At 46.6% G+C, this 13094-nt stretch overlaps 1 protein-coding gene across 1 annotated transcript in view; it reads right to left on the bottom strand.

The window, feature by feature from the left end:
- CACNA1H (calcium voltage-gated channel subunit alpha1 H) overlaps positions 1 to 13094 on the bottom strand; it is a 419417-nt gene that overhangs the window by 172279 nt on the left and 234044 nt on the right. The window contains exons 4-5 of the mRNA XM_084818118.1: positions 9159 to 9292; positions 3288 to 3385 (exon numbers count right to left, since the gene is read on the bottom strand). Coding sequence (XP_084674244.1) covers positions 3288 to 3385; positions 9159 to 9292 — 232 coding nt within the window. The remainder of the gene's footprint in view (positions 1 to 3287; positions 3386 to 9158; positions 9293 to 13094) is intronic.

Here is a 13094-nt window from a genome sequence, read left to right as displayed (position 1 = left end):
GTTTTCCAGCTGTTTTGGGCTACAACTCGCATCAACTCTGACCATTGGTCATGCTGGCTGCAATGGAATCAAATGAGTTTGGATTTCTATGAATCTGACCCATGGATTCCATGGTGCACCAGCTTTTCCTGAGTTGCATGGATTCCACGGACTTGCGAACAGTATTTTTTTATGTTCTGAAATTTTATGCAAATTTTGTTGTAGAAATTTGCGTACAATAAAAAAACACCAGTCATGTTTCTTCCATAGGCTAAAGCATAAAAATCTACAGGGGGAAGGAGTGGCACATTTTTTTTGGGGGGGGGGAATTCATGCATTTGCACAAATGCGAATTCAGGAAATTGAAAAAAATCTGATTTCGCCAATGAGCGGACGATGGAACAAAAGGCACCTGACAATGCAAGAAATGCATATGGAACACATTTTACAAAAAATCTGTACATCCCTGGCTCCAGCTTCCAGATCAGCCTTAAGGGCAGCCCCAGACTTTTGACTGGATCCCATAAGGCTTTTCTTATGGTCTTAATGGGCCGATGCTGCAACCACATGGCTGCCGCTCCTGGTGTTCTGCCCCAACCCCCTGGCACAGTGTGGTGCCCCATATCCCATCATTCCAGGCACTCCTAGTTGACAGCAAGGACAGGCCTTGAATTCTGAAGTGGTACAGCTCCAAGGGGGCTGTACCACATGCCCCCCCATAGTAGAACTGGCTTTTGCTAAAAGTGGGGGAGGGAGAGTCACTATGGATTAACATAGAATACAAGGATGTGAGTTTGTGCAGATGGTGGAGCTGCCCCCAGTCACGTTCGTTTCCAGCCACTGTATGCTTTGTCTCATCGCGGCATTACAGAGGGATGGCCACCACTGGTAATACCTGATAACTCAAGAGTAGGCACGTCACGAGAGTCTGTAGAGGGGTGGAGTCCAATGGATTCCCCCTTACCCGCCTTTCCAGACCCCTCTGGTGGAACCACGGAGCACTTGCAGACCCGCTCAGTGAGCACCCCGAAGCGTGGCGAGTGCCCGGCTGCTGCCCTGTCCTCCCAGAGAGTCACCATTGTGTGACTCAGTGGCGGCTCGGGTGCTTCCAGGTAGATAACGTTGCATAATTGGCAGCCGCAAGGGGCCCATTTATGCAACATTACAGGCATGAAGCATTCACGCCTGTAATGTTGCGTAAATGGATCCTTTTACAGCTGCCGACTACGCAACATTACCTACTGGAAGCACCCGAGTGGCCACTGCTGCACACAATGGCAACTTGCAAGGAGGACAGGTAGCCCTGTGGTTGTGCGGGGTGCTCACCAGGCTGCGAGGAAGCTTGCACAGGGCCGTAAGCAGGGGCAGGCGGCGGCAGCGGCTTGGCGAGCGCCTGATGAAGCCGGGCGCAGGTGGGTCCATCCATCCCCACTCAAGAGCCTTTTAAAACCAAGTGAGAGAGCGAGGGAAGCCATTTCTGGTGGATACCTGATGATTGTTCTGCAGTTGCACCAGCTCTCCGCAGAAGAAGGATTTCCGTCAAAAGCAATAAAAGAGCTCAGCCATTCGCATATCAAACAGAAGGGTCACCCGGCGCTGAGCCGGCGCAGGAATTGAATTCAAGCGGTTGGCTTATCTTCCAAATTGGATTGAGGGGAAAAGCAGCTGAAAGGGGCTTAAGGCCGACGTGAACCTCCGAGGCAGACACACATTGTTCGGTTCTGCCTCGCAACCGACTCCCTGTGGAACGTTTCCCCGCAGAAGCAGAGGCGGAGTTGGCGACAGTGTCCGGAACGCAGGAACAGTGGAAGTCACAGATATCTGAGAGCAGAAGCCTGTTTCAGTCGTGGGCTGTGCAATGCTGAGCCCAAGGCAAGGCCCGGGTGCAGCTTCGTGACATCTGCTTACATGTGTGCCGCCATCAGCAGAGCTGAGGGAACAGAAGCCCGACCCGATCCACTCTGGAGCACCTGCCATTCCTGCACGGCTGGATTCCGGGCGAGGCTGGTGACTCGGACAAGCAGAGATGAAGAGCCTCGCTGCCAGAGAGGCTGAGCCCAGCCCGCCTGGTCCAGCGAGCGCCGTGGAGGGTCAGACGTTGCTCTGCCCCTGTGACACACTGCCGGAAGAGCAGCGTCTGTAGGGATGGGTCAAGAGCAAGTGCCAGGAGGAGCAAGGAGCGAGCAGTGATGGGTGTTGGAGGACAGAGCTGTGTAGGGTGGCCAGGAATCCTGAGTCACAGAGGAGAGTATTAGAAATCATGCTCTATTTGAAGAAGTGTCCGGTCTGGTTTGAAGCCAAAGACCCACAAGGAGGGAGAGCAGAATGGGGCCTTGAAAGTGCCCACCCACAGGTAGCAGCACTTGGATGGCCCACGAGGCAGCAGCCACACAGGTTGCCTGGTTGGTCTTCTCCACTATGGTGAGATGTCTCGTTTTTCTAATTAAATCAGGGGTGGGCGGCTTGCAGACTATCATCCCGTACCATTGGCCTTGCTGGCTGTGGCTGACGGGTGTTGGCAACCCACCCGGGTAGGCCAGCCTTTCACAACCTGGTGCCCCCTGGATGTTTTGGATTGCGATTCCCATCATTCCTGGATGCTGACCGGTGCTGGGGCTGACAGGAGTTGTAGTCCAGACCCTCTGGAGGACATCCATTTGGGGAAGGCTGGTGTAGCGGTCAGCGTGTAAGTCTAGGGAGACCCAGCTTGAGATCCCTACTTAGCCGTGAAGCTGACAGTGGCTAACCTGGGGTCTGTCCGTCTCTCTCAATATAACCTACCTCTCAGAGTTGCTGTGAGCATAAAATGGGGAGAGTCTAATTACGCTGCCTTGAGCCCCTTGGAGGAAAAGGGAAACACAAAAATAATGGCATATGATGAGGCATTATCATCATATGTCTGATGTCTGAACAGGTCTAGTATTTTTTTTGAAATTGTTTTAGCTGTTTAAATAGTTTTTAAATGTTGTATCTTTAAACTTTTATGCAGTATTTTATCTTGTGAATTGTTGTGAACCACCCAGAGAGCTTCAGCTACTGGGCAGTATAGAAATAAATAAAGTTAACAAATCAATGCATTCGATTGCCAGGGCAAATGGATGACTTCCAGAATTGCAATATAAGACAGGCCTGGGCTTTGGATACAAATCCTGGATTTCCCAGTGTGCTTGCTACATTAATCCTGGCAGTCAACTAGTTAATAAGCAAGAGGTGGGTTATAAATTCCCATTGAAGGGACTCGACCCCGATGCACATTTCTTCATCACATTGGGGAACAAACAAACAAACCAAAAAGACAAGGGACTTACTTGGCACCCTGTTAATGGCTCGTAAAGGCCTGAGTACTCGGACGGTACGGATGGCAGACAAGCTGACGTTGTGTCCATCCAAAGAATATTCCATCATTCTGAAGGAAGAGAGAGGCACACAAAAAGGGAGAGGTGAGAATGAAGATTCCACATGCCCTCTAGTCTTTTGTGGATTCTGGATAGATTCCAGCTGCAATTTGGGTGGCCAGGTGTCCTACATCATAAAGGACAGTCCTCTGTTTGAAGGGCTGCCAAAGGACTGGTGACTGTTTGAAGGTGTCCTCAATGTAAAGGCCGGCCCAAGTCTGGTTTAAAGATAAAAAACCTTGAGATGGGAGAGCAGAGCAGGGCCTTGAGCTTGCTCCCCTCCACAGTCAGCAGCATCTGGACACCAGATTGACCAGAAGGCACATGGGTGGCCTGGTCGCAGTCTTCCCCACTATGGAAAGATATACTGTATTTCTAATTAATTAATTAAACATATATACCACTCGATATAACAAAACCTCTAAGCACTTTACATGCTATTAAAACACTCAATTAATACAAATTACAGCTACAACATAAACAAGTAACAGAAACAATTAAACAAAAACAATTTAGAAACAACCATACAGCAACATCATGATATCGTTTCTAAATATAGGCCTATACGTATAGATTAGCATACACAAATTTTCTGCAGAATGGTGTCCTCTTTAGTCCTGTTCCTTGTTGTTGCATTTCCTCTTGCTGGGCAACGCACAAGGGCCCACCCCAGCTGCAATCCTGAACACACTTATGAGGGAGTTTGCCCGATTAGACACAATGGAACTTGCTTCTGAATAAGTATGCATGGATTGTTCTGGCAGACAACCATTAGAAGTGGGGGGGGGGGCTTCGAAATGCTGCCCTCCAGCGCCACCTTTATTTGGGTTCAAAAGAGTGCTTTTGTGATCTGGAGCTCAGCCCCCAGCTCTGCCTTGTATTGTTAGGTTCTTGGGCAAGTTACTTTTCTTTTAGCCTCACCAGTTTGCCTTCTGGGGAATGAGTGCTTTGTGTCTAGTCATGCCCACCATGTCAGCCATTTTATGAATGGGTGAGCCCCAGCTTAGCAGCCATTTTGTGAGAGTGCCCATGACACTCTATCAAAATTCCTAATGCTACCACTGACCCAAAGCGGATGGGGACAAGTCACTGTCTTAGGATCACACCCTGATCCATGCATAAATTAATACATTGTTATGTCTGTCCATTTCTAGCAGCGGGAATATCTATCTAGGTTAAGTATGCCCTAGAAACGAAGCATAGGCCTGTGGAGATTTTCTTCAAGCTCTTCAGTCATTGGTCCCCATGCTATTGTGTAATACACTCTCCAGTTAATCCTGCCCCATTTGTATTCAACTTTTCGGTGGTTTTGAAACAAATCAACTTGGATTCATTTAGCTGCGGCCATCCCACAGGATGTCAGAGAAACAGCTTGAGCTGATCCGCAGGCCACCCGGAGAGGAAATTTATAGTGCAAACACCAATTTCCACCTGCCAGTTAGAGTGAATAGGCCCGCCGCCAAGCGCCAGGTGTGTGAGTCGAGCCGGCTTTCCAGGAATAATATCAGCCATTGTCTAAAGCCCTGCACAAATACGGCACAATCCTGAAGAGTTGTCTGGCTGCCGTCCCAATTTATCAGGTGGTTAAGTAGCTCCCACCATAAATGTATGTATGTATGTACATATTTATTTTAAATGGAGATAAACAGGAACAAAAGTGCTGTGCCACTGGGAAAGAGATTTGACCAGGCAGGCTAGGAGATCTCTCTAGTGCACATGGGAAATCTACATTGTCAAAGAGCGCAGGGGCATTGTGACAATGGTGTCACCGCTGGAGGCAACAAGCTCAGTGACCCTGATGTCACAGAGAGGGTGGGCCAAGCAGAACTGTTTCTGTCTGTCATTGGTTGTGCTGCTTAGATCTCAGAGAGGGGCAAGGGCAGGCAGAAGGACTTAGGGCAGGAGCAGGAGCCCATTTATATCCCACCCTTGCAACAAGCCCAAGGTGGCTTACATGGTATGTAGATGGGGCAGAATTAACTGGAAAGTGCATTACATGGCAGAATGGAACAAATGGCCAAAGAGCTTGAAAAAATGGTCCTTCTCCTCTCCATTTTATCCTCACATCAATCCTGTGAGGTAGGTCAGGCTTAGAGTCAGGGAATGGCCCAAGGTCACCCAGGGAGTTTCATGGCTGAGTGAGAACTTGAACCCGGGTCTTCTGAGTCTCAATCCTATACTCTAACTACTACACTGCACCAGCTCTTGAATTAACTGGAATGATTTCTATGGCTCAAGTACTCAGCAATTTGGCTCTTCTAACACTTGGCGAATGCTCCCCACACAAGATTCCTGTGCTGGAGAGCAGGTCGGTCCTCCAGTGAGCCCCATAGCCTCGTGGAGCATTGGACTCTTCCCTTAATGTTATGTACCACATGTATTTTATATTTGCCTTGTAGACCAATTTATTTCTTTTATTCAAGGAAATGTTTATCTCACCTGCTGCCCCTCAAAATGGCCCCTAAGGCAGTTTCCAGATAAAAAATGAGATTAAAAGAACTCCCAAATCAAATATAGTATATCAGCAAAATAAATAATTAAAACTGCCTATTGATGACATGCAGCCAGGCCCCAAAGGGCCAGACACAGTTCTTCAGCAGTATCATATAGAAGTTAAACAGAACTGGCCCATTAGCAGCAATTTGCCAAGGTATCTAAATGGAACCTCTGTGTTTAAGAACATAAGAAGAGCTCTGCTGGATCGAACCAAAGGTCCATCTAGTCCAGCATTCTGTTCACACAGTAGCTGACCCCATGACTGTGGAAACCCACATATAGGACAGGAGTGCAACAGCACCCTTCCACCCATGTTCTACACCAGTGTACTGCCTCTGATACTCAAGGTGGCTGTTGACTAGTTGATATCCTTCTCCTCCATGAATTTGTCTAATCCCTTTTTAAAACCATCCAAACTGGTGGCCATCATTACATCTTGTGGAAGTGAATTCCATAGCTTAACTATGCATTGTGTGAAGAAGTCCTTCCTTTGATCTGTCCTGAATCTCCCATCAGTCATGAGATGTATTAGGAGAGAGAGAGAAAAATGTCTCCCCATCCACTTTTTCCACACCATGCATGATTTTGTGCACCTTTATCATGTCTCCCTTTACTCGCCTTTTTCCTCAGCTAAACAATCCCAGATGGTGTCACCTTTCTTCACAGGAGAGTTGTTCCAGCCCCATGATAATTTTAGTTGCCCTGTCCTGCATGCTTTCCAACTCTACAATATCTTTTTTTAGGTGTGGTGACCAGAACCGTACACAGTATTCTAAGTGTGGTCACACCATAGAGTTGTGTAGGGGCAGTATGATCTTGGCAGTTTTATTCTCAATTCCTTTTCTAATTTTGCCCAACATGGAATTTGCCTTTTTCACAGCAGCTGCACCCTGGGTCGACATTTAGAGGCAATCTATCTCTGAATACCAGATGCTGGGGAAAACTGCTTCATGTCCTGCTTTTGGGACTCCCAGAGGGATCTTGCTGTTTAATTCTAGGAACAGGATATGGGTCCAGGTGAAACTTTGCTCTGACCCAGTAAGGCAGTTTTAATGTTCTTAAATATGACAAATCCATTTCACACCTAAGACCATAGGAAGAGCGCTGCTGAGTCAAACCAACTATTTCGTATCAGTCTAGTCTGGGGTGCTGATCAGTGATCACACATTTTCATGGCCTTTAGCCTGTCTGTTGATCAAAGGAGAAGGTTATCTGATAAAGTTGCTAGTGTTTTGTTCCTACTGACACTTAACAGGGTACTCCACAGAGGTGTGGGGCAGAAAATAGCCAGTCCAGTCTCTTCGCTCCAGTTGCAACCATACAGTTGAACCACTGTTTGCATAAAGGTTGCCCTAGTTACCACTGCCTAAGCTTGATACCACAAGTATTAGTTGAATTAACTCACTCGAGGGCACCGGAAGGGTCAAAGCGGTCCTAGCCATTCATCACACCATTCCTTATCCCACCAGGCACTAAAATAGCTCTGCTATCTAGGGTTGATTGACGTTTTGGAGGATGGGGGTGCGCGGTGGCAGCAGCAGACAGTAAACTTTGAAACAACAACATCAAAGAGTCTTAATTTCAAAGTTGTTGAAGCATCTATGTGGATGTATTTTAAAACCCTGAGGGCAGTATCCAAGTTGACACTACCGCTAATGTAAATTACACTGTGCTAGCATAAACTATTGGTGCTGGAGAAGACTCTTACGAGTCCCCTGGACTGCAAGGAGGTAAAATCAGTCCATCCTAAAGGAAATCAACCCTGAGTGCTCATTGGAAGGACAGATACTGAAGCTGAAGCTGAAATATTTTGGCCACCTAATGCGAAGAGAAAACTCTCTGGAAAAGACCCTGATGCTGGGAAAGACTGAAGGCAAAAGGAGAAGGGGACGGCAGAGGATGAGATGGCTAGATAGCATCACCGATGCAATGAATATGGACTTGAGCACGCTCCGGGAGAGAGCGCAGGACAGGAAGGCCTGGCGTGCTGTGGTCCACGGGGTCACGAAGAGTCGGACACGATTGAACAACTGAACAACAAAGCATAAACAACTTCTAGCCCAAAGTCAATAGCGTTAGCTAGATAAAGGTGCACAGGTTTTCTGGGGAAAGCCGCCTCACCATCTAATGCTACTGGCATTAAACTAGAGGTTGCTTATGGCAGTGCAGCGCAATTTGTGTTAGTCCTAGTGTCAACTTGGATACTGCACTTAGTTTTGAATTCTCAAGCCTCTTTTGAGTGTTGAACAGCTGGTTTGTGGAAACAAAGGATGGATTTGGGAAAGATGCATGGTATTCCCAATATTGCCCCCCCTCCCCATGTCACAGACTATGGGGCTTGAACCAGGAACCTTTGGGTGAGGCCTATCCTAGTGAGCTCCCCTAAGGATTCTGTAAGCTCTGATTTATATGGCTGCACAACATTTGCCCCGGTGACTGCCAGGCAGTATGCCAAATGAAAACCAAAAAGCGCAACAGAAAGTTGTTTCTTCGATGTTACATCTTTCTTTTGGTGTTTTATGAAACACCATGGCATATATGCTCTGCTGAATGTGAAGCCAGCAGATTTTCAGATTTTCTGAATGTGAAGCCAGCAGAGCTATCCCCCAGGGGTGCCCATTTAAGAGTTCTGCTGGGGAGTGTTAAGACTTGCCGGGGCTGGCCCTGGGAAGAGCTCTGTGCATTGCTTCCCATGTGGGTGAACCACCAGGGCGTTAGGTTGGCCTGGTAGACAGTTTACAGAGGACTGTCCTCTACTTGGAGGTATCCTCTGTTTGAAAGGGGAACTGTCCAATTCCAGTTTAAAGAGAAAGAACCATCAGAACTGTTGCCCATCAAAAATTGGCACCTGGACAGCAGACTGAACAGGAAGGCACACAGGTCACCTGGGTGCAGCCTTCCCTAACCTGGTACCCTCCAGCTGTGTGGGACTACAACTCTCAGCATGCCCCAGCCAGCCATGCTTGCTTCAGGCTGGGGAAGATTGGTCTAACAACCCCACCCCCCAACTGATCAATTATCCATCTTACATTTTATCTTTTAGAAACATCTTCCTCTTCTTTTTCTTTTGCAAAATCAAGGACAGCGATTTCCTTCCTCTTAAATGGTTTTACAAAGCTTTGAAAAACCTGCGATAAAATTCTATTGCTTCCTTCCTGAGAAATGATTGAGAGCTGACAGGCTTTTGAAACAAACCCCCCCCCCCAACACTCACACACACAGATGTAAGTTTATCTCTCTTTCTCCTCTGGCACACATGACCGATGGACGGACGTTTCGACTACTGACCCGGCAATTACGATGAAGAAGTCCAGGCGATTCCACGTGTCTCCTAGGTAACACTTCTGCCCGAAGATTCCCAGAGCGATCATCTTAATGACCATCTCTACAGCAAAGAAGGCGAAGATGAAGTGATCAAATGCCTGGATTAAAAAGAAAAAAGTTGCTATTGAGCTTTTCTGCTGTACACTGGTAAAGAAACACTTTCACATCTGGAGAAGGAAGGAGGGACCTTCCCATATCTGATATGGGTAATCTTGCGGGGGGGGGGGGCACAAGACTTCTTGGAGAAGGAGGAGAGCCTATTACTAGCAGAGGAAAGATAATTTGGCACAAATTGAAAATAAAGCGAAATTTCAGAAGCCTTTTTCTGATGGCTGGACATTTTGAAATGTAGTGCTTTTTAAAAGCAAATAAATGAACAAACCAACAAACAAAAGCCACCAATTTCTTGTATTTGGAAAGAAAGATGAATACAAATCCTTTATTGCAACCTCCCCCAACTTGGTGCCCTCCAGATGTGGTAGACTACAACTCCCATCACTCCCAGGCAGAATGGGAATGCTGGCTGGGAATGATGTGAGTTGTAGTCAACACATCCGGAGGGCACCAGGTTGGGGAAGGCTGCTTTATGCCATTGCAAATATCAGCGCAGGAACAGAGAAAATGGGATGACAGTATTATTACTAACAACAACTAAAAAGCAGACAATAATATCTGTAATTCTGATGTGGGTCTAAAAAGTGATGGTATTTTGGCTTTTCATTAATGGCATAAAGCACCTCTATTTTCTGGCAGTTTTCAGCACTTGAAAACACATTTGCATTGATCAAACACTTATTTTTCTTGCTACCATTTTCTCCTTTGTCCTCACATCCCCAGGCCTCATTTCCCACACTGCCACCAACTCCTGTTGGCTGCAATAACCCAGGCCAGGTGACTCTGCTGATGATGCTATGATGCTCCATCCAGTGTGCTGATGTCAGAGACAAAATCATGTGGGCCAGGGCCAATGGGGTTAAACTGTGCTGACAAATGAGGTGGAGGACTGTGAAAGCAAAGAAGGAGGTGGCGGAGGAAACAGCCTCTAAGAAGCAACGAAAGTGCTTCCAACTGTGTCAAAATAATGCACATTTTCAGCACAGTATTATTTAATTTTTAATGTTTTAGCAGTTTGCTTGCTTGCACTGGATCTGCTACTTTGGAAGCGGTCTCTGGAGTTGGAGAAGATGTGGCACAGCTCTAACCATCTTCATAGCATCCCAGTCTCATTCTTCATTCTTTCTGAGAAACATAGCTGAGTAGAATCTCAGAATAGCACATTCTGGAGATAAACCACATGGATGGACGGCTGCCTTTGTGTTTTGCCTGTGAGCTTCCTGGAACATCTGGCTAGCTACTGCAGGAACAGGATAATGGACAAGATGCTCTCTTCTGATGTTTGTAGCCCTAATGGGACCTCTTTGTTCAGAAGCACTGCTAGATATTGGGGAGAAATAAAAGGGGAGAACCGCTGCATTCAGGGCTTGTTTCTCTACTTGTTGGCCCCTGTTGGAGACAGAATGCTGGACTAAATGGATTGGATCCACAGTCTGTTCCAGACTCGTGTGTGTGTGTGTGTGTGTGTGTATGTGTGTGTGTGTGTGTGAACGCAAAAACCTTAAATCTTAAGCCTTGTTATTGAACAGTAAGGCAATAACATTAACAAGCCTAATTCAAAAGCTTTACACTTTCATTTTCCTAAACACCCTAAATCCCACAGCATTCATAACAGGGATGTGGAATAGAAGCTGGTATGTAATGACTGGTGCAAAGCGAAATGCAAACAGTAGTCTAATGGAAGTTGGAGGGAAATGGAATGGCTGGGTTAAACAGCTGAGGCTTTCTTAGGATGCCTGTGGGCCAGAAGGTTTTTGTTTTTGTTTCAAACATGTTTGCATAAAAGGAAAACTCTTCTACAGGACTTGGCTTCCAGGGCAATTGCATTAGCTACCAAGGAAACCCAAAACTACAATTGAGTAAGGATAGCTGAGAATTACTTTTTAGTTTAGTTGTGTTAAGAATTTACCAAAATTGGTGAAGTTCTCCATATTTGGGACAAAAATAACTTGACAGATTTTTACACTCAGGCCCAAGGCTCTGGGTGCTTAGCTCTTAAAAGTCTGGGTTTGAATCCCTGTGTATTCAACCACATTAGTGCTGAATTAGGGCTGCCACCCCCTTTTTCCTGGCATGCTCTTCATCTTTAACAGCTACATGGCAGGCAGGTATGTGATGGTCATAAGAACATCAGAAGAGCCTTGCTGGATCAGACCAAGGGTCCATCTAGTCCACCATTCTGTTCTCGGGATCCTCTCCATGCTGGGAATAGCTGTGCCTATTGAATTGGCCAGTGGAGATAGGAGAGAAATTTGTTTTAGTTCTTTTTTAAAAATATTTTTTGATAAGGATTTACCAAAATTTGCCCAAAGTTCTTCATATTTGGGAGAGAAAGAACTTGAGATTTTTAAAATTCAAATGCAGGAGAAAGTGAAACTGACAGAGGGTGGCTTTTGCTCCCCCCAAAGCTGCTGGGGTGTTCTGCTCAGTGCTGAAAGCCTTCAAGAAGATCTTCTCTGGGGCATATGCCAGCTACGTGATCGCCAGGTCATGGGGGGATTGGAGTTAGCGGTAAAATTGAGCCCATAAGCTTCAGGACGTCACTAAGCTTGTTGGATAAGAACAGGATGATGAACACAAAGCCTGGACGTGCTCCCCAGTGGGTGGTTATCTGCATTGCATTACGAGCAGAGATTTGCCAGAGGGTTGCTGGCCGTCTTGGCACAAAGACTGAATGATGAGCCATCTCTAAGGGGAGAGCAATTGGAGCAAACCAGGACCACTGCCTTAGTCCGTGGCCAGTCATCAGTCACCCCTGATGAGACGGAAAATGCTCATGAAGATGGGAAGGAGGGTGGCTGAGAAATATTTATTTATATTTATTTTAAAAAAATCCTTGCCTGCCTTTCAGGGCAGATGCCCTCCCAAGGCAGTTCACAGCAATTTATTGTTCAGTCGTTAAGTCATGTCCTACTCTTCATGGCCCCATGGACCATAGCATGCCAGGCCTTCCTGTCCTCCTCTCTCTCCCGGAGTGTGCTCAAGTTCATATTCATTGCATCGGTGATGCTATCTAGCCATCTCATCCTCTGCTGCCCCCTTCTCCTTTTGCCTTCAATCTTGCCCAGCATCAGGGTCTTTTCCAGTGACTTTTCTCTTTGCATTAGGTGGCCAAAATGTTTGAGCTTCAGCTTCAGTATCTGTCTTTCCAATGAGCAGTCAGGGTTGATTTCCTTTAGGATGGACTGATTTGACCTCCTTGCAGTCCAGGGGACTCGTAAGAGTCTTCTCCAGCACCACCGTTTGAACACATTAATTCTTTGGCGCTCAGCCTTCCTTATAGTCCAGCTCTCACAGCCATATGTTACTATGGGAAAACCATAGCTTTGATTATACGAACCTTTGTCGGCAAGGTGATGTCTCTGCTTCTTACAATGCTGTCTAGGTTTGCCATAGCTTTCCTCCCAAGGAGCAAGCGTCTTTTAATTTCATGGCTACAGTCACCATCTGCGGTGATCGAGGAGCCCAAGAAAATAAAATCTGTCACTGCTTCCATTTCTTTCCCTTCTATATGCCAGGAAGTGATGGGGCCAGATGCCATGATGCTCGTTTTTTTAATGTTCAGTTTCAAACCAGCTTTTGCACTCTCCTCTTTCACCCTCAACAAGAGGCTCTTTAGATCCTCTTCGCTTTCTGCCATTAGGGTGGTATCGTCTGCGTATCTGAGGTTGTGGATAATTCTCCCGGCAATCTTAATTCCGACCTGTGGTTCATCCAACCTGGCGTTTCTCATGATGTACTCTGCATGTAAGTTAAATAAGCAGGGCGACAATATACAGCCTTGTC

Source organism: Heloderma suspectum, chromosome 12 (assembly GCF_057233095.1).
Source record: "Heloderma suspectum isolate Gila_16-S chromosome 12, 16-S_ref, whole genome shotgun sequence".
NCBI classification, from domain to species: Eukaryota; Metazoa; Chordata; class Lepidosauria; order Squamata; family Helodermatidae; genus Heloderma; species Heloderma suspectum.
This window is presented reverse-complemented; position numbering and strand designations above follow the sequence as displayed.